General features: G+C 44.4%; 2 protein-coding genes and 2 non-coding genes across 4 annotated transcripts; 2 read left to right on the top strand and 2 right to left on the bottom strand.

The window, feature by feature from the left end:
- The first annotated feature begins 7463 nt into the window (after positions 1–7463).
- LOC100277153 (uncharacterized) lies at positions 7464–10254 on the top strand. The gene is made up of 2 exons (NM_001150803.2): positions 7464–7919; positions 8874–10254. The coding sequence occupies exons 1-2, from the start codon at positions 7571–7573 to the stop codon at positions 9776–9778; spliced, it is 1254 nt and encodes a 417-aa protein (NP_001144275.2). The 5' UTR covers positions 7464–7570; the 3' UTR covers positions 9779–10254.
- Positions 10255–13294: 3040 nt separating this feature from the next.
- Positions 13295–13366, top strand: TRNAT-UGU (transfer RNA threonine (anticodon UGU)). Its single transcript has one exon. It is a non-coding gene; the product is annotated as a tRNA-Thr (tRNA).
- Positions 13367–14833: 1467 nt separating this feature from the next.
- TRNAF-GAA (transfer RNA phenylalanine (anticodon GAA)) lies at positions 14834–14906 on the bottom strand. Its single transcript has one exon. It is a non-coding gene; the product is annotated as a tRNA-Phe (tRNA).
- A 2391-nt stretch (positions 14907–17297) lies between these two features.
- On the bottom strand, positions 17298–18348 carry LOC100284201 (uncharacterized). Its single transcript, NM_001279800.2, is given in 1 exon segment — positions 17298–18348. A coding segment is annotated over 1 exon segment (657 nt). The 5' UTR covers positions 18192–18348; the 3' UTR covers positions 17298–17534.
- Positions 18349–19126: the final 778 nt, after the last annotated feature.

Raw genomic sequence — 19126 nt, 5'->3', positions numbered from 1 at the left:
CACGAACGGTGGGCGCCAAATGTTGGAACTTGCTCTCTGTCGCAAGGAGGCCAACAAGGGTGAACAGTGATGACAACAGGGTTACGTGCTAGAAGGCAGTAGCTCTGTTGATCTGGCCTCTCACGGGCACTGTGCGGGGGTATTTATAGGTACCTGAGCGCCCAGCGCCTTGTGTTAAGGACGCATGTGCCCTCAGCTACCCAGGTTATCCCCGGAATATTCCCATAAAGCAGGGTTACAGACTGTAATTACAGGAATGCCTTTACAAATGAGGCCCGTAACACACGACGGCCACGCAGGGCCCGTTACAATGGGCCGGATCGCACGTGGGCCTCCGAACTGGACGAGGCCGCACGGTGGGAGGACCTCGTCGCAGGCCTTCGTCTGATGTCGTACCGAGCGACTGCGGCGAAGACTTCGAGCAGAGGGTGGCGGCTTTGCCTTCGCCCCAACACTCGCCTAAGGACCGGTTTGTCATAACTCCTTACCTATACTCTTATCAAGTACAACCACTTGAGACTATATGGGCAGTCACTCAATCTGAACTTGCACGGTCCGAACCCCGGGATTATGACAGCTGGGGAGCATCAGAGGATAGGGAAGGGGGATGTTTTGTCCGGTTTGGGCATGGTGGTGGCCTTGTTCCTTCCGGTATAATCGATAAGGTAAGAACATGCAAGGAAGGAAAGAGCTTCGGTGTCGGATCTCATTGGCGATAAGATCGCAGAGCCGGACTAGTGGGTAAAGTGTACCCCTCTACGCAGAGTTTAAAAACCTATTCAAATAGTCCGCGTCCACGGATATGGATGAGTCATGGCTTGGATTTGACAATTAGTGTTTTATTTTCCAAAAATGCTTTTGAAAAGTGGTTTCAAAGGTTCAGTGGTCGAGCCGTGAACTATGGTGGACAGGAAGTCCAATAGCTATTTTTAAAAATGAAAACCAGTGGAAAACTGCTGAGATACCTGGATGATTTTGTCAGGGGATTTTGTTCTATATTGAAAAACTTTCTACTCCTTCCGGAGAGGATGTGCTTTGAAAAATATAAATTGTTTTACAAAATAACCCTGCATCAAATATTGCTCTTTCTGCAAAATATCCTGAGCTCCACATACTCCATGCATTATATCTGATTTCCCCATTCCGTAGGTGAATGTGGGCTGCTGGGTACGTAAGTACTCACTCTTACTTATTTGTTGTTTTTCAGAGAAGGAGATCTTTGATCGGGTAAGAGTTACGCCTGTTCCCAACCATGCCTGTGGCTGTTGGACCGCTGATTTGCTTCGCTGTGTATATCGGGCTGCTTCAGCCCCACTCTGATGATATGTATCGAGTTGTGGACCAATTCTTTAAGTTGATCGCCACCTTTATAGGTTTGTCTCGTTTAAGCAGATCTAGAACCATCTGATGTATAAATGTGTTTACTAGCCTCCTGGGACTAGTAATTGTATCACATTTGAGTCTAGAGGATTGGGACACTTCACATTTCATTAGTGATTTTTTCTACGTTGGCCCTTTCCATGGCTTCGTAGAAGCCAGCGAGTGTGGGATCCATGCTTTTTTTATCCTCAGCCATTTCAGTGATGATCACTGCAGAAAGTCGAAGCTCAAAAACAATTACACTTAGAATAGGAAAGCTAAAATGACAATTGTAGTATGAAAGCTAGATGGCACAAAAAACATATGTAATACAACATTATATATATATATATATACTCAGAGCCCCACAATTCGGTGGGTCCCATGGCTCAGAATGATCGCTATTCTAGCAAAGGGAAGGTGTTTTTTGGACCTTCAGCTAAAGACCTTCGTTCACGTCGCAGTCTAAAATTGTTGTAAAGAAACAAATTAATACTGTGAGGGGCTACTGTTGGGGGCCTTCCTCTTCCAAAGGCCCTCAAAAACACAATTGACCATTTGCTTTCAGTATAAGTTATTACAGGGAGCTTCGTCTTTAAGATGGAAGTCTTTCCCTCATGATGAAAGTGTACAAAATGAAGACATGATCTAAGGATGATGAGAATAAACACCAAAGCTATGGCCAGACTGACAGCTTCGACTTATACTGGTGATGAAGATTGATGATGATGCTGACTGAAAGGAAAAAAGACTACCTAGTCCTTGTTGATTTATGTTACGATCATAAGTAAATGTCAGAGACATAAATGTACTTTTATCCGGGTTGCGTCCCGTGCCTATAAATAGATGAACAGTAGCATCGTACTGTTCACGCTGAATTGTAATTTCTCTTTCGCGTCAACACCTTCGAGCAAGCCAAAGGTATCAATGTAATATGAATTATGTTCATACTCTTATAAATAATGTTGACATGAATGAATAAATGATTTGTATCCATAACATTTATATTTATGCATTTTAATTTATTCATAAGATGATGATGGTATGCCCTTCATGACCTTCGTCCTATGTTCATTGATTCCGAGGGGAAGCAATGCTTCAGAGGACGAAGATCCTTCATCTTTAACGATTGTGTTGCCTTGTTCTTGATTCACATCATTTGGGAACAAGTGACCAACAATACACATTTCTATGCTTCATTCACAACAAAGTCGGCAGATGTCAAAGTTCTATCGAACTTTTTATGACATTGCTTAGGTGCTTGTTTTAGGCCATATAAAGATTTCAATAACTTACAGACCATGCCTTCTTGACCATTTGCTACAAACCCAACTGGCTGCTCCATGTAGATTTTCTCATCTAGCTCTCCATTTAGGAATGTTGTCTTAACATCCATTTGATGGACGAAGAAGACCATGAGAGGCTACCAAAGAAAGTAGCACACGAATTGTGGTCAATCGAGCCACAGGTGAATAAGTATCAAAGAAATCCTCACCATCCTTCTATGAATAGCCTTTAATTACAAGCCTCGCCTTGTACCTTTCAATAGTACCATCATGCCTAAGCTTTTTCTTAAATAGCCATTTACTCCCAATGGGCTTACATCGATAAGGACGCTCAACGACCTCCCAAGTTTCATTAGACATAATAGAATCCATCTCACTCCTTATTGCTTCCTTCCAAAAGCCAGCATCAGGAGAGGAATATGCCTCTCCAATGGTACTTGGTGTGTCATCCACAAGATATACAATGTAATAATCACCGAAGGACTTTTCAATCATTGGTCTCTTACTCTTTCGAGTTGATACATTGTCATCTTGCACAAGATTATGTATATGGGATTCCTCATTGTGTTCTACCGGAATAAAATGCTCATGGGTATCGTTGGTTCATCACTAAATGTATCATCTGTAGCTTTCATAGGAAATTCGTCCTAAAAACATAGCATCTCTGGACTCCATAATAGTACCAACCAACATGTCCGGTACTCGAGAGTTTATAATTAAGAACTTATATCCAATGCTGTGAAAAACATACCCAAGGAAAACACAATCAGCAGTTTTCGATCCTAATTTGTGCTTCTTGTTAATTGGCACATTCACTTTAGCCAAACAACCCCAGGTGTGAAAATAAGAGATATTTAATTTTCTCTTTTCCCATTCCTCGAATGGTGTGATTTCTTTGTTCTTTGTGGTAACTTTATTCAGTACATGACACGCCGTCAAGATCGCCTCACCCTTGTGGGAACTTTATTCAGGACGTGACAAGCCGTCAAGATCGCCTCACCCCACTATTTCTTAGATAGTCCTGAAGTCTCTAACATGGCGTTAACCAAATCAGTTAGAGTACGAATCTTTCTCTCAGCAACCCTATTGGATTATGGTGAGTATGGTGGTGTCCTCTCATGAATAATACCATGTTCCACACAAAAATCAGAAAAATCACCTGAAAAATATTCTCCACCACGATCAAAACATATCCGTTTAATTTTCCTCTCAAGTTGATTTTACACTTTAGCTTTGTAGGTCTTAAAATAATGCAAAGCTTCGTCTTTTGACTTTAAGAGATACACATAACAAAATCTAGTATAATCATCGATAAAAGTAATAAAACATTGTTTGCCTCCCTTAGTCAATATTCTGTTCATCTCACATAAATCAGAATGTATTAAGTCTAGTGATGCCAAGTTCCTTGCCTCCGCAGCCTTATGAGGCTTGCGAGGTTGCTTAGATTGCACGCACACCTGACACTTAGAACCTTTGACTAAATCAAATTTCGGGATTAAATTTAAATTCGCTAACCGCGATACACAACCAAAATTGATGTGACAAAGTTGTGAATGCCAAATATAAGACTCGTTCGAAACCACATTTTTCACAGACTTATTACACACATCATGCAAAGATAAGCGAAACAAGCATCCACTGTCATAGCCTTTTTGAACAAATGTCCCATACTTTCATAGTATATATTTATTGGACTCGAACACAAGTTTATAGCCATCTCGACATAGCAACGAGCCACTAACAAGATTCTTTTTGATGGAGGGGACATGTTGCACGTTCTTCAATAGCACTGTCTTCCCCGAAGTAAACTTAAGAATGACTGTACCAACACCAAAAACACGCACATGTGATCTGTTCCCCATCAGTAAGGCTCCAGCTCCTTTGCAATGATAAGAAGAAAGCAAAGAGATATTAGCACACACATGAATGTTCGTACCAGTGTCAGCCCACCACTCAGGGGACTGACACACTGAAAGAACTGTAGGTAAAAGATTACCATACCCCGATGTTCCTTCTGCGGTCTCGCTAACAACCATGTTTACTGATTTCTTCTCTTGAGCTGGTTTTTTCTCTTGGTTAAATTTATGGTCTGGACAAGCACTTGCCCAGTGATCAGTACTCCTGCAAACAAAGCAATAAGCACCTTTGTTCTTTCTTTTAAACGAGGCTGCCTGCTTGGGCTTCTTGGCATTCTGTTACTTATTCTTCTTTTTATTATTATGTGACGTATTAGAATTCTTCTTTTGTACCACATTGGCACTAGAGTCTCAACTCTTTTTCCACGAGTGTCTTTTGCTCTCGCCCTTTCCTCAACATCAAGAGAACCAATAAGCTCAACCACGCTAAACTCTTGTCTCTTATGGTTTAGAGTGGTAGCAAAATCCGTCCAAGAAGGTGGCAGCTTAGCGATAATACCGCTAGCCACGAACTTGTCAGGCAAGACACATGGGAACTATTCGAGTTCTTTAGTCAGTGCCTGTATTTCATGAGCCTGATCAACTACAAGACGGTTCTCAACCATCTTGTAGTCAAACAGCTACTCCATGATGTACAGCTTGCTACCAGCATCAGAAACACCGAAATCTTTTGTTGGCAAGAGCGTCAATCACGGCGCCTCGAAACAGGTTATCGGCAACGTCGAACATTCTCTCATCTTCAGGAGTGAACTGTTCGGATTCCCCCTATGCGGAGTGATAGCAGTTTATTGCATTCAACCACAGTATCATCTTACTACGCCACCTCTTGTAAAAAGTTCCATCAAAAGGTTCACTTGGTTTTAACGCAGCAGCAAAATCACTAACAAAAAATGCCTAATATCAGGTTTTTGGATTGTTGGACAAATAGGCATTTTTAGTTTTAATTTAATCCAGAAAATCACAGTGATGTATGTGACGACATGTATGTGCATGTGTGTATCACTACTCAAATAATTAGTGAACAATAGTAAAATATGCACAAATACAAAAAACATATTGTACCCTGCATAGGGACCGATGCTCAAGGCATCCAGTAGTTCCATTCACACGAGACATCTCGTGCGTATGTTCGATGTAGTCGTACGCAGTCGATGCAGTCATATGTACGCAGTGCAGTCCCTCGAACGCCACCGGCGACAAGGAACTTGATCAGCGTTGGTCGGGCGGACGAAGCGAGCAGTCGCGAGTATGCTCCCCAAAAACTGATCGTCCGCACACCCATGCAAGTGTCACTCTGCGAACGGTGATTTCGGAGGTTTACTCTCCAACACTCTCTGTACTCGCAGAAGGTGAGACAGGAATGGCTGTGTGCAACGCGTCTGAGACTGTTCGGTGTTCGTACTAGGTAAAATGTGCAACCATTAGGAAGGAATATTCAGACAAGGTCTGATCTACCACGGCCACGGGCACTGCCCGGCCGGCAGCGCGCGCGTGACAGTCCTTCATCTTTTTCTTAGCTTCTCAATAGATACACCAATGGTACACCTATTTAAGTTGATTGAATTGTCCCTTAAACTTCTGATATGATAATAAAGTAGTAGTACACTGTAGCATTAGAGTGAACCTTTTTATCGACTATTATTAAATATTAATATGGACCAGGCCTATATTGATTCAACAGAAGAAAACACGAGTGAGGATAGACACACGAGCGAACAAACAACTAGACAAGGATGGGCGGGGGCACTAGCAAAAGAGAGGTAAGCGAGAGAGAAAAATACGACAACAGGTGCAAGACCTTATGCCAAAATTAATTATTTCGATCTCAACGTCATAAATCATAACGTCGAACTGTGTATGGTATTTTAATATCATGGTCTATGAAGTCAAGCTATGTATGTTCTGTGTTATATTCTATGACACCGTAGGATCAAAATAGATTACAAATCTATTCATAATCTAAGAGACTGTTTAGTTCCCATCTCCTTAACTTTAGTGATTAAAATTTAGTCACTACTATCAAACAGTATATACCTATCAAATAGAAATTTAAGGACTACCTGTTTGATTCCTTTAGTCGCCTGACAAGGCTTTAATGACAAAATTTTAGTTACTAACGGCCGTTTGGTTTGAGGGACTAAAGATTAGTTCCTCCATTTTAATCATATTTAGTATTAAAATTGTTAAACAATGAGACTAAACTGTTTTAGTCTCTAGTCACTTGAGGGGTGACTAAAATGGACTAAACCATATTAATTTCATTTTTCCCCCTTTATTTCAGTTGCACTAATGTTGGGAGAATGCTAAGAGATATTTTGATTCTCTTACGATTTATTTAATGTGTTCTGAATATTTTTAGTCCCCAGAACCAAACATGGTAGGGACTAAATTTAGTCCGCTAACTAAACTTTAGTCACTGGACTAAAGGAACCAAACAGGCTCTAAAGTACCCTATTTGGTTTTAGTGACTAAACCTTACTAAAGAGCTTTGATTCCTATGCATAAAGACTATATTACCCCTATTTATTAGAGCACATGGAAGTAGGATGGCAAATGCAGTAAAAATATCACTTTAGTCACTTTTTAGTCATCCCTTGATGACTACAGGACTACATTTTAGTAGGGTGCTTTTAGTCACACTATTTGCTTTTTTAGTGATTAAAAGTGACTATATTTTAGTCACTCTGAACCAAACAAACTCTAAGACCTCGTTGGGATCAATTTCTGTGTTTTTGAACTAATTTTATAAATTTTCTATACTATTTATGTGAAATTCCTACTTTCAAAGAAGGCATAAACATATTTTTTTTAATAAGTAAAATAAAAACATCGGCTAAACCAGCCGCCGCCAGTACAGCAGGTTTCCATCCTTTTCTTCAAAAAGCAGGCTTCCCTGTGCCCTATATCCTCCACTGTCCACTGTGCTGTACCTGTACCACCGTGACAGTTCTATTAACTTGACGAGACAAAAGGGGGGAAAGTTCTCCTCCTACAATCCTACCTCCAGTGATGTCAGTACCACCGCCGGCCGGCGGCGGCGCCATCATCAACGAGGTCCTCACCGACGACGAGCTCCGCGCAGTGCTCAGGCGGCTGGGGCCCGAGGCGGAGCGGGACGCGTTCGGGCTCGTGTGCCGCCGCTGGCTCCGGATCCAGAGCTCCGAGCGGCGGCGCCTGCGCGCGCGCGCCGGCCCGGACATGCTGCGCCGCCTCGCTGCACGCTTCCCTGGTGTCCTGGATCTCGACCTCTCTCAGTCGCCCTCCCGCTCCTTCTACCCTGGGGTCATCGACGACGACCTCAACGTTATCGCCAGCAGCTTCCGCAACCTGCGTGTCCTCGCGCTGCAGAACTGCAAAGGTGCGGCCATCTATTCTTCTTGCGCTACCCACATGTGCTGTTTATCAATTTGGTGGATGACATATAGCGCATTTTCTTGCGCTAACCTTATAGTGCATTTTCGAGTTCTTCAGAGACTTACCGATTCAATCATACTCTAAGAATGTTAGTCTCACGTACATTGGATAAATACTTGTAATCTATTTTGCAGTCTTGATTTAGTCTATTTCAAGTCCATATTCTAATCTGGGAGATGTTGGAGTTTCTTTGTGAGGTCCTTCAGTTTGTGAATTAACTTTCTTGTCATTCTGGAGGTGAATCCTATCTATACTACTCCTAAATCTTAGGGGTAAGTTTATAACCTTATATGTTGTGTAAACCTTTTTATCAAGCTTATTTCGAGGAAAAAATGAACCCCACATATTTGATGATGAATTTGCACTAGCCTCTGGTGGTTCATTTCATCCTTGTGAGAACATGAAGCTGTGTTCATTTCTGAAACTAGAACGAATTCTCTCATTATTGTTAAAATAAAGATAATTATAAGAAAAATGGGAAAAAGCTATGTGCAAAACCTTTTTTGTCCAGCTGGAATAGTTTTATATTCCTTATGTACTGTTTTCAAGGATATTGCCTCATCTTTCAATTTATTTCATAGACCCCATTTTTTTACAGCTTTGCTATTATTTGCGACAGTTTTAGTTACCTAAGTTATGGTCTCCTGAGATCTCAAGTTTCCAACAACGGTTAAATTTGCCAATTTGGTATCCTGTTAACAGATCTTTCTTGGGGGGCATGTCTTTTTTGTTTTTTCTTGTTCTTATGCTGGCTGACATTACCAATTTGCTATCCTTTAAAGCCATTACTATCTGGGGCATTCTGGATCTTTGTGTTTAGTGCAGTGATTCTGGTGAAAATGTCCTTAACTGAGTTCTGTTGATTATTAGACTTCCCCTGGTTCATGGTGTCTCACAGGTATCTCTGATGTCGGAGTTGCCAAATTGGGAGATGGACTGCCATCTCTACAGTCCCTTGATGTTTCTCGCTGCATAAAGCTGAGTGACAAAGGTTTGAAGGCGGTTGCACTAGGGTGCAAAAAATTGAGTCAGCTGCAAATCATGGGATGCAAATTAGTAACAGATAATTTATTGACTGCTCTATCAAAGAGCTGCCTGCAATTGGTAGAACTTGGAGCTGCGGGATGTAACAGCATAACAGATGCTGGTATATCTGCTCTGGCTGATGGCTGTCATCACATAAAATCACTAGACATAAGCAAATGCAACAAAGTTAGTGATCCTGGAGTCTGTAAGATCGCTGAGGTTTCTTCATCATGCTTGGTGTCAATAAAGCTATTGGACTGCAGCAAGGTGGGAGATAAGTCCATCTATTCGTTAGCTAAGTTTTGCAGTAACCTAGAGACTCTTGTCATTGGTGGATGTCGGAACATTAGCGATGGCTCCATACAAGCACTTGCTCTTGCCTGCTCCAGTAGCTTAAGGAGCCTGAGAATGGACTGGTGCTTGAAAATAACAGACACATCATTGCAAAGCCTGCTGTCTAACTGTAAACTTCTTGTAGCCATTGATGTCGGATGTTGTGACCAGATAACCGACAATGCATTCATGGACGGGGAAGGATACGGGTTTCAGTCTGAACTGAGAGTTTTGAAGATCAGCAGCTGTGTTCGGCTCACAGTTGCAGGGGTCGGCAGAGTGATTGAATCCTTCAAGGCTCTTGAGTACTTGGATGTTCGGTCATGCCCTCAGGTTACAAGGGACAGCTGCGAGCAAGCTGGAGTGCAGTTTCCTGCTGGCTGTAAGGTGAATTTCGATGGCAGTTTGCTGGAATCTGATCCATCTGCTGAGATGTTCTTCTAAAATGTGATCTCGGTTGAAATCAGATTTAGTGTGAACTGCAAAACTAAGATTTGAAGAGCTCGGTCATGGAGGCGAGTGCTTGACATTGCTGCTGATCTTTCACTGTCAAAATCTATGCAAGAACCTGAGACCACAACGGATGCAAGCCATGATCATATTCAGTACCCAATTCAATATGCATGTGATTTAATCTGTAGAAAGTAGCGCAAAAGACCATGAAATAAGTTGTCTGACCAAAGAACGTATTTGCATTATGTATTGTGCCAGTGCAGCGGGTGTATTAAAAAAATGTGCATTTTAATAGACTGGTTTCAGTGGATTGTACGCAGTTCTGTTTTTTATCTGCATCGCTTGTATAGATCTTTGTTTTGGCGTTATGCCAAACAGGGAAACAGTGTTCGGTCTGTTGTCTTATGCTCAAACACTGCTCCCACCTACAAGAATTGGTGGTATGTAAGCCGCATATTTTACGATACTATATAAGCCTCTGTCCACAAATATGCGGGAAAGACTTTAGTTTATACTTTGCACTCCCACAAGAATTTCGATATTAAGGGCACGTTTGATTCGATACCTAACTTACCATACTTTATTTAACTTTTCTACTTAATGTTAGTTCGAATAACTAACCCTAGATAAAATGTGATATATTTAGCCACGAACCAAATAACTCCTAAGTTTGTCCTTTATAAGGGTGTCCACAGTATATCGTGTAAAATAGAGGGATTTACAGTGTAGATGATACCGTTTATAAATTGAAGTTTAAAATATGAGATAAAATAGGAATGACACGAAACACCAGAAGCCGCTCTCTCATTTATAATTCAAGAACTGAAAAAATAAGTGTGATATACACCATGTATTTAAATTTGTATTTTGTCTCTCCAGATTGTATCCGTTGAATTTTTGTTGTGAAAAAAACGTGTGATATACACCATATATTTAAATTTGTATTTTGTCTCTGCAGGTTGTATCCGTTGAATTTTTGTCAAACCTGATATACAGTGTTCTCTATCTAAAAAAAACTAAATTGAAATATTTTATAAAAAGCAAAACCCCTGTTCATATCAACAATGTTTCAGTGTTTTCCCATTCCTTTCTTCCTCCTCGCCTCATTTTAACCATTTTATGTGTAAAAAGTAAAGTCTAAAACCTTCAGGGCTTTTGATTGCATGATGATTAGAGAGGATTGAGGAGCATATAATTCCTAGGTAGTCATTTGATTAGCAAGGGATTATATGGATTATATGCTCATCAGTCCACTGAATCCAAACAAGCCCAAAAGAAGTCCAAAACTCCCAAAGTGTAAAGAAAAGCCTCAAATGTTAACACTGCCCTGCCTAGCCGTAATCTCATCCCAAATAGAGATGTCAATGGGACCCGATAGCCGTTAATCCCGTGGGAAATTCCCCTATTCAGGTTATGGTATGGGACAAAAATTGTCTTCATTAGTATAAATACAGGACAAAATCCTCACCTATTGGATAAGCGGATATGGTTATGAGAAGCAATTATCCAAATTCGAACACCTATGCGTAAAATTCACCTGTTAAAATTAGGTGTGCAACCTAATAAGCAATAAGTACAACAAATAACCCTATATCTCCCAACCCTTTTAAACACTTATCCACCAAACCTAGGTGGCCAGCCACCGGCCACGAGTCGCCCACAGTTCACATGTCACTTTGTTTTTGCTGTTTTGTATGGTTAAACAATATTTTCTTGTTATATATCAGATTTATTGGTGATGCATTGTTGTTAGATGTCGTGTAGCTGTTAATGTCATATAAAATATAATGTGATAATATTTTTCTTGTAGGGATGAAGATCTATTGGGGACTCGATACTCAAATGGTAATGTATATGGAATGAATCTTATATCTACGATGGGTACGAGGATGAAGATGGAGAGAAATATAGATTTATGGGGATGAGTACATGTGTCTATGCCCCTGTTTGTTTCAGCTTTTCGCAGCTTCTGGCCACCAAAAGCTGCTACGAACTGCCAAACACTCAGCTTTTCAGTCAGCTTCTACAAAATTCGTTTGGGGAAAAACCATTCAAAATTAACATAAACATATAATCAGTTGAAACGTCCCAATAGTAGTAATCCGTCACTTTATAGATCCTGAGCCCCATGGACAACTTTATCTTCCTCCGCACGTAATCCTAATGATACTCAAATTCTCTACACAGCCAGATTCTCCTCACAGCTAGATTCTCAGAAAAGCTGGTCAGAAAAAAGCTGAACCAAACAAGCCATAAATCTAGTGAGGAATCATTCATCGACACCTCTAAGGCTTGATTTGGTGATCCGGGATCCCGAGAAGATCAGAGGGGATTGAGGGGGAAATTAGTTTATTTCCCCCTTAATTCGCTCCAATCCTCCCAGGATCCCCTTGTCACCAAATTAACTCTAAAATTGACTGCAGCGGCACCCGCTCGCTGCCCACTCCGCTTTTCCTGTAGTTGTTTAGGGGCTCTTTTGCCGCAACGGAAGCCGCTACTGGCTCCTCGACATGCTACAGTCTTGGTGGAAAGCACAGGAAACCGCCAGCTTTGGAGTTACGGCAACAGCTCCCCCTCCCTCGAGACTCGTGCTCTGCAGTAGTTATTAGTAGATGAATGGGTTCAGAAAATAATATTTTATGATTATACTGAGATATAAACGGAGAATTTAGAGAGAACCGGTAAGTAGAAAATTAGAAGATAGAATCTAGGTAACGTTGCTTCGTAACACGATATAAGAGTGAAAATTTAGAGGTTCCTCCCCCATCGCGAGTCGCGGCCTCGCGACCCTCTCCGCCGCCTCTCCATCACACTCAATCCAAATGAGCTGTCTGGCAGACAGAGGACTGGACGTGCCAGAATGTGACCTTGTGGTTAATCTGGACCTTCCACAACTGACCCCACACACCATGGCCACAGAAGAGCCGGAAGAACTTGTCGCCTTGGGCGGAAAAGGGATTTCGGTCACAGTATGCGAAGAAAACGAGGAATTTTCTTGTAAGGAAAAAAAAATGCGCAAGCAGAGCCGTGGGCATGAAAGCTATGCGAGTTCATGGAAGGATAGCTTGTTGTTGTTCACCAGGAGGAAGATGTGGAACAAAGTCTTCAGAGTGCACATGAATGTTTTTTTTTTCTGTAATTCTTCGGTATATATATACATTTTTAAAAGCACGATGGAGAATCATTCCATTTAATCAGAAGAAGCTAATCTTGAGATGTTTTTACAGAATCAACAGAGAATAATCTCTCTGGGTAAAAAAAAACAAAACTGTTTTGCTGGATTCGACATGGTGGGATCAGCTCTGCCAAAGCATGTCTATCTATCTACCGAAAAACTATCATCAGTTGACCAGCTTCTAGAGCTCTGCCGGTCGTGTCTGTTTAATTCCAGCATCATGAAACCGTTACCGTTATGTACTCCCATAGCATTTCAGTTCGTGATGGGCTGTTTCTGGCCTTCTATCCTTGTAACGTTAAATAATAGCTTGGTAACTTTTTAACAAAAGTGCCCCTATAGCTCAGTGGTAGAGCGTCAGTCTTGTAAACTGAAGGTCTGTAGTTCGATCCTGCATGGGGGCATATTGTTTTTTTTTTTTTTGAAATTTCACATATCCCCGTGACACAGACGCACACAGTAGAGTCTGAAAAATACTGTCATGCAAGGCCTGGAACCCCGCTGTGCTGGTTCCGTGATCAGCATGACATACTGCAAATCTGTGGCATGGGGGCAGGGCAGCTGTGGCATCATGATCAGCATCACCACCATACCGCAAATCTGCAACCCTGCTCGTGCCCATGGTTCTTTCTCCTCTAGCAGCACAACAGCAAATCGTAAAGCAACTGTTTCCGTCAGTTTCGCAGCCTTGTGAAAAAAAAAACCTGCGTTCATGCCATGCATTTCCCCCCGCCGCTGAGAAAAGGCGCCCAGTGGACCGAACAACAGTAGCAGCAGTCGTCTGGGAATCATGAGCGCGGCGACAGGATCGGTGACGCAGCAACACCGTTGTCAGCATTAGGAGATTGAGATTCCACGAGAAAGAAATCCGTACTATTGTATTCGCACATGTTTCCGCAGTGCTGAACTTTAAAGGATTGCCGCTTCTATATTATTTTGTCTATATAGATTGCCGCTGCATCAGTTCAGTCTTTAATCTGAAGCGAACACGGATTATTCAGCCAGGTCGACAGATGCTGCCAGCAACACAGAATTCTTTCCAGATGATCACATGGCTAACAAAGAAACAACGGATTCCATTAATAACCACAAAGAATAAGAAGGAAAAAACTCTAAGCCCGACATACACGATATAATTGCGATAAATTATCCACTCCAGTCTATTCCGAATACCAGGCCATCAAAGGAGCAGCACGCCAATGCCATTGTTCTGGCAACCAGTTCACGGTTCCACGATACTACTATGGCCGGCAGACCTATTTTGAAGCACGGGACAAGCGCTTGTTCGACGTCGTTATTATACGCAGGCGGGCAGTCAAGATCCTAGCTCTTTCGTGGTCTTCGCGGCGGCGTGGAGACCTGAGCTGAGCTCGTCCCCCAGAAGATCGTACGCCATCCTGTGACGCTCTTCACAAGATGGCGTGAAGCCATGATGTTGGAGTGCGTCTCGCTGCCCTCCAACGAGGCACAGGCTGCAGTTTCTGCCTCACCCGAGCAGCTATTGTCTCCGTAACTGCAGCTGTGGATCAAAAACAAAGCATCGAGACCATAATAACGTCATCATACAAACGAGACCTAAATGGGTTTTTGCACTCATAAAAAATGGTACTTAAATAATTAAGCTAATCACTGTTCCCTGCCATATGTATGGTTCAACTCAGTACTCGAAGGTTCCATTCGGTTCATAAGCAGGAAAATAATCGGTTCCTGCGGACCAGACGGTGTTTGATACAGCTAGCAGCTAAATTAAAAAACCTTGCCCTCGCTTGCAAAATCAAATGAGAAACAGTGCCAGGCATTCTGCATTGTAAGATCGAATTGGGGTGGAGTAGCCGAGTAGGAAGAACGACAGAACGAATATATTAAAAAAATGCGGTGAGCGTGGATCGAACACGCGACCTTCAGATCTTCAGTCTGACGCTCTCCCAACTGAGCTATCCCCGCTTGATGTTTATTTAGAAAATCACAGAATTAGATGCATAAGCAGAAAGCATGGCGCGTAGGAAAACATGAACCGCACGAGCAACTCGTCCAGCTAACCGCGCTAATCGATTGATCGCCACGCTTTTGGCCAGACGGCATCGAGCATGCCGGGCAACACCCCGAACCTGACGAGACTTGACACTTGGTAGTTGGTATCGTGCTCTCCGTCTCTAGGGTTTTCTCCTCGTCTACTCAGTCACGCGCGCTCGACGTTTATAAGCAAACTGATGCTGACATTATTAATAATCGTGTCATAACATAACAGTCTGTTTGGTTAATGGAATAACCCTGTTTGAAACCAGGTGATCCAGCATGGACTCACTCTTTATAGGTTCGGATGGAAGGAATGAGTTGGTCCGCATGTTTTGTGAGGAATGAGTAGCTTCTAGATTTTAGTTTTAGATCGGAACGAGGGGATGACGGATGGGATGAATCTGTGATGGTAACCAAACACTATTTTAGGCTCGAATGTAGGTTCGGATGACTCCGGACCATTCGATGCCTCTAACCAAACACGTAAGTGTCTAACTATTGACTTAGACACAACACTATACTATCTAATCGTTTCGTGCCGGTCCTATACAACACTCACATATAAATGGTCATATCAATTAATAAGTCACTATTTCAATTTAAGAGCTCAAAAGATCTTGAACATTTTTAAGACTACATATATAATTTTAAAACATGAGCAATCATACCACTAAGAAGTGGATTTATAGTTCTAAAGACCGTCAGTTGATCTAAGTCGTGATTAATCATATCGTGCTTGTGCGAGTCTATCACGCTGGGGTGGCAGTCCATGCACACCATTGGACCCATGTCGTGCTGGCAAGCACTAGGAGTCGTGTCATATTTTTTGCGAGCCTATTTAGCGTGTCCCACTTGATCATCTATAGGCGGTGCTACACTTTTGCTTGGGGATGGCGGTGGCTGGTTTGATCGGTTGACTGCATATGGCTCAATTACAGAAGCAAGTTCGTGATGGAACAGTGAACGTGGGTGAAAGAAGGAAATGACTCTCCCTTTATCTATGGGGTGTGGGCTTAGTATTTTTTTTTCAATTGTTTAGATTTTTTTTTCAAAATCAAATGCTTGAAATTAAATAGTCACATCAAATGTTGACACGTGTACAAACAGCGGACGGTACCGACCGCGTCTAGCCAGGATCGATACAAAGCTCTCACCTGCTAACCAATACACCTCATGTTTATCTATGTTATACAAAGGATCGATATTGCAATTATGTAGGTAGCAGGGATTTCAATCCCGGTGCTTGTTCGCTTTGAATTAAAGTCAGTTGTTTGGATTGCTGTAACTGTAATCTATAGAGACAAAACACCGTATAAACAATAGAAGTCGTTTCGGTAACCGACGGGAACTGGCGATTTTTTTGAATTCCTGGTGTTAGGTGAAAACGGTTCTCAGCGAGATATTTTGGATTTCAATTTTTTTTAAAAAAAATCAAGGAAAATTCGGCCTTGGCATGGAGCAGGAGGCGACCGGTGAACAGGAGGCTGCACTGTTAGTCTGTTACGAAGGCCGGGCCGGGTGCATGCAATGCGATGCGTGCGCCCTGACTCATCAGACTCAGAGCTACAGCTACTAGCCTAGCCGGAGAGGCTGAGTCCTGCTCCTGCCTGAGACGATGCCCGAAGTAGATGGGATCGGAAGGAACTACTGCTACTAGTCTACCACACGAAGCCGGCAGGAGTACGTGGCTAGCTGCTGCGTGTCATGTACATCGGGCGACTGGCCTGCCAGGTACGGCCAGCGACATCCATGTGGCACGCGTCGCATGCACTTTATTATTGGCGTCCATCTTCTTCTTCTCGCCGTTCGAGTTGGACCCATTTTTCGCTCTTGGGTCTTGGCCTAGCAGCAGGGAGTCTAGTAGCGACCAGTCAGTTCACATGACGCCGCCGCCGTGGCTTGTTAGCCATGCCAGGTCAACCAGCAGTGTACCAGACCAGACCAGAGGATAAGGCATCTCACATCTGAGGTGCGTGGCATGGTGGCTCGACAAGGGCAGGGCAGGGCATCTTTACAGTTTGGAGCCGAAGAAGAGTTGCGTCCAGCTTTGAGCTTTGACACGAACCGGTTCGGGGAAACCAAGCAGCAGCGCACAGGCACGCAACGGCCTCCACCTTTCAGAGCGCGGCTGTGCCTCGCGCGCGCGCAGGCGCAGGCGCAGGCGCCGCAGCCTTTTTGACGAGAGGAAAAGCGACCGACTGGCGAAAGGGAATTCTTTGATTCCTCCTTTTCCTCGCCCCCTCGCCGCGCGCAGGCCGGTTATCATTGCTGTAATCTGCTTCATCCGCAGCTACAGCTAGCTAGCAATAGCCTGGATGGTGATTGCACATCTGAACGTTAATTTCTCAGATGCCATGGATCGATCCTTGCGCATGCATTATCATCACCCGTGTGTCAAAACAAGTCTGGATTACTCTAGCTAACGAGCCAAGATCACAAGGGCACACACACAAACAAAAATCAAGAACGTTTACGCTGCCAAGAGCGAGCACACGGACAACAAAGGACCAATGCATGCGCGCGAGTGGCGGATGCATGTAGCTACTAGGCTAGCAGTCATCGGGTCTCCTCCGCCGCCTCGGCGCGCCTCGCGGCACCGGAGAGCGCGGCGAGCAGGTTGAGGTGGTGGTGGTGGTGCTGCTGCTGCTGCGCCTGTGCCATGGGCACGTACCCCGCCGCCGCCTGCTGGGCCTCCAGCGGCGAGAAGCCCCAGCTGGCGTCCGCTGCTGCCGTCGTCCGCGGCGCCGCCGCCCAGAACGCCGGCACGGACGCCGCCGCGGCGTCGCCGCCCTCCTCGCGCGGGCGCTTGCCCAGGACGACGACGGTGGCCTGCTGCTGCTGCTGCTGCTGCTGGTAGTGGGAGTGGGAGGAGGAGGACGTGGACGGCGCGGAGGAGGAGACGAAGACGGCCGGGGTGGTGCCGGAGCCCGTGGCGGCCACGATGGAGGGCTCGGCCTGGCGGAGCAGCCACTCGATGGTCTGCCCGTCCGACTTGAGCCCCAGCTCGCGGGTCAGCTGGAACACGCGCGCCGCGCACACGATCGGCATCCGCACGCGCCGCCCGCGCCCGTTCACCTTGCTGTGCCGGTCCTTGCCGCCCTCCTTCTTGCCCGCCTTCGCGGGGGCCGCCGCCGTGGATGGCATCGGCATGGGCTGGTACACGTGGAACATGGCGGCCGCGGAGGCGGCGGAGACGTCGCGGGTGGTGGCCATGGCGCCTTCCGGTCCTGCTGCCTCTCGTCGTGTTGCGGGGGACCTGAGTGAGAGCGAGGGAGAGGTGGCTGGCGGTGGTGGACCGGTGGGGTTGGAGAGGTTTTTGAGGTGACGGGGGAGAGGGACACCCCAGCCCCAGGTAGATTTATAATGGATTGAGGTAGACTAGTCACATAAAGTTTTTTTTATTCCGCGTGTTTTACCACTCTAGTGCCATTTCACTGCCTACGCATTCGTTCAGCTGAAACACACGAAAACTCCGGTAAACGATGCCTATCTGACCAACCATGTAGCATTTCAGTTTCGTTGGCTACAACAGAACACGCACATTCAGTTCGCAATCCTTTCAAGATTTGACACCCCTGTCACACACAATGACGTGTGAGTTCACTTGTGAGTCGGGCTTATAAATTGGATCTCAAATTTCAAAGTCTCTCTTCCATGAATACGTTTTTTTTTTGTCACCTAAATTTTAGTTGAACCAAGAACGAATAGCGCTAATCTCTAGATGATGTAAACAAGGTGTAAGCTAGAGCGAGAGGAAGTGAGCATGAAATGGATGACACCGCAGGGAAGTGCAAAGGCAGAGGGGGTGGAAGAAGAGGACCGGGGTGCAGAGGTGCAGTAGGCACAGTACCCGTGGGGGAGGCCGGGGGGAGCAGGGCACATGGGAATCTGGGTCCAGCGGGCTCTCACTTTGCTGGAATCTGCAGGTCTTTTACAAATAGTAGCAGGGGCATGTGGCAAGGCTAGCTAGGAAGGGGCTCGTATAACAAAGCCTTATCTTGTATGGGTGGTGAAACAAATCAACTGTGCGGGCACAGAGGCCCTGAGCTGGGCGAGATCCCCTCGCTGTATTTTCCAGCGCTATCTGGCTTAGCCAGGCTAGCTAGCGATTGATGGAGCGTTTGGTTATCCCCACTAAAGTTTAGTCT

The sequence above is a fragment of the Zea mays genome, chromosome 4 (assembly GCF_902167145.1).
Source record: "Zea mays cultivar B73 chromosome 4, Zm-B73-REFERENCE-NAM-5.0, whole genome shotgun sequence".
Lineage (NCBI taxonomy): Eukaryota > Viridiplantae > Streptophyta > Magnoliopsida > Poales > Poaceae > Zea > Zea mays.
The sequence above is the reverse complement of the archived record's forward strand: the minus strand, read 5'-3'. Positions and strand labels throughout refer to the sequence as shown.